Below are 2,010 nucleotides of genomic sequence, written 5' to 3'. Positions count from 1 at the left end.
GCCGCCGTTCACAAAATGAGTGATAGGTTCCCAAGTCCGCTGCAACCCTAATTTTTCTCTTTTCTTTCTCTCAGGTTCATAAGGGGCGGTTTGGTTGATTTTCTAGAATAAAAAAAAGGATAAGGATATCACTAAAACTTGTCTTCTATCCATTTCCTCAAAAAAAAGTCGTGAAATGGGTTTCCTTAAAATTGTGTCACATCCTCCAATCCTCCAATAAGATGATGACAATTTATCTCATCTCTTCTCTTTTCTTACTTTTAGGAGGTGAACCAAACAAAAGAAAAGAACCTATTATAGGAAATAGGTTTCCCATAATAGATTTTCTTTTTTTTAACCAACCAAACAGCCCCTAAGAAACCCTTAAACATGAGAACGGGTTAAACGGATTTGGGTTTTTATCACTAAACCCAAACCCGATAACAAAAACAAATCTAAAAAAGGGCATATCGGCCGATTTTTCAAAGCTGAAAAATCGGCCGCATGCCAGATATGGCCCTGATATTTCTGATTTGACCCTGAAAACCAACATACGAGTTAAAAACGCCCATGTCGTGTCACTCAAGCTCTCAAACCAACATGTCGGACATGTCGGTTGATATTTAAAACCTTGTTAAAATGTGCATTAAATTTTCTCATAAACGTACTTTAAATTAGAAACCACTTTCCTTGTTTAAAGGCTAACTACTAAACCTTGTGAGCAATAACAAAATTGAGGGACAGAACCAGGGCCCTTTACTTGAAAATGCTAACTAGCACTGATAAAGGTTGCCCTTAGATAGTCTGCCAAGATTCTTCCAAGATCCAAGAGCTATAGGCTATACGAGGGTTCTGTATCCAAGGACAGGTCCAATAACTTTTGTTTGATGCAGCTACACAACTATGACTCCGCTTTGGTATGAGATTTGTAAGGAGTCATGTTTTCATATAACTATAGTTGGCATCTCGATTGTTCCATTACGAAGGATTACTATATCTTTCTCTAAGAAGTAAGGGTGCTAAACCATATCCGTATCCGAGAAAATATTTGTAACCGTATCTGCTAGGATACGGATATGATTACTCAAATCTATAACCGATAGGATATGGTTACGGATATGGTTTTGTAGTGAAATATCTGTATCCGTATCCGAAATATCCGAGTACATATTAGTCATATTCTTACGATGGTTTCGATTCTTAGATTATTGATTTGTGGTTAATTTTGATGATCAAGATGTCTAATCTTAACTTTTCAGTTATAATGAAGATATTAACGAACTTGTTTGTATCACATGAACTATATTTTTCTCAATACTATCTACTTTTCTCATATCTATTTTGTATCTGTATGCATATCCGCTTATATATCCGCATGTATATCCGTAATTGTATCCGATTTTAGTGGATATGGTTATAAATTTACCGAGATATATCTGTATCCATATCCGAGATGGGTAAGCGGATATGGATATGGTAAGCATCATATCCGAGCCATATCCGGACCGTATCCGGACCGAATGCACCCCTACTAAGAAGTATCAGCAGCATGATTCCATAGCTGAACCCTTAATTTTGTAGCATTAAGCAAACAATCGAGAGCAACTCACGTGCTACATCATTCTCATGATAGCATTATCTTCTATAGAACAAAACAATATATAAGTTTCACACCAACCAAATCATTCGAACTGGGCTAAAAATTCACTACCTCAGTTGAACTACTAAACTTAGGGTTTAACACCAAACATCGTGGCTGTTCAATTATGAGAGTGATTACCAGATCATTCACTGGCCCCGCAAACAAAACATTATCTTGTACGGGACAAAACAACCAAATCATTCACTAGCTCAGCAAACTACTAGATCTAGGGTTTAGCTGTTCTCCCCAAACCCTAGAAATTACTTGAAGAAAAGAAAAAGAAGGAGATTTACGCTGTGAGGACGTTGTCGTCGCCGGAGGAATCGTCGAAGTCGTCGTCGACCTCCTCGATCTGAAGCTCCTCCATGTCGAGCTCGCGGATCTGCTCC

The 2,010-nt window shown here is 37.9% G+C and overlaps 1 protein-coding gene across 1 annotated transcript in view; it reads right to left on the bottom strand.

Moving 5' to 3' along the window:
* The window catches only part of LOC109829772, a 17,380-nt gene that overhangs the window by 5,562 nt on the left and 9,808 nt on the right, over positions 1–2,010 (bottom strand). Inside the window, exon 2 of the mRNA XM_020396812.1 lies at positions 1,915–2,006. Coding sequence (XP_020252401.1) covers positions 1,915–2,006 — 92 coding nt within the window. The remainder of the gene's footprint in view (positions 1–1,914; positions 2,007–2,010) is intronic.

The sequence above is a fragment of the Asparagus officinalis genome, chromosome 1 (assembly GCF_001876935.1).
Source record: "Asparagus officinalis chromosome 1, Aspof.V1, whole genome shotgun sequence".
Classification (NCBI taxonomy): domain Eukaryota; kingdom Viridiplantae; phylum Streptophyta; class Magnoliopsida; order Asparagales; family Asparagaceae; genus Asparagus; species Asparagus officinalis.
Note: the sequence above shows the minus strand (reverse complement) of the source record. Positions and strands in the feature narration are given on the sequence as shown.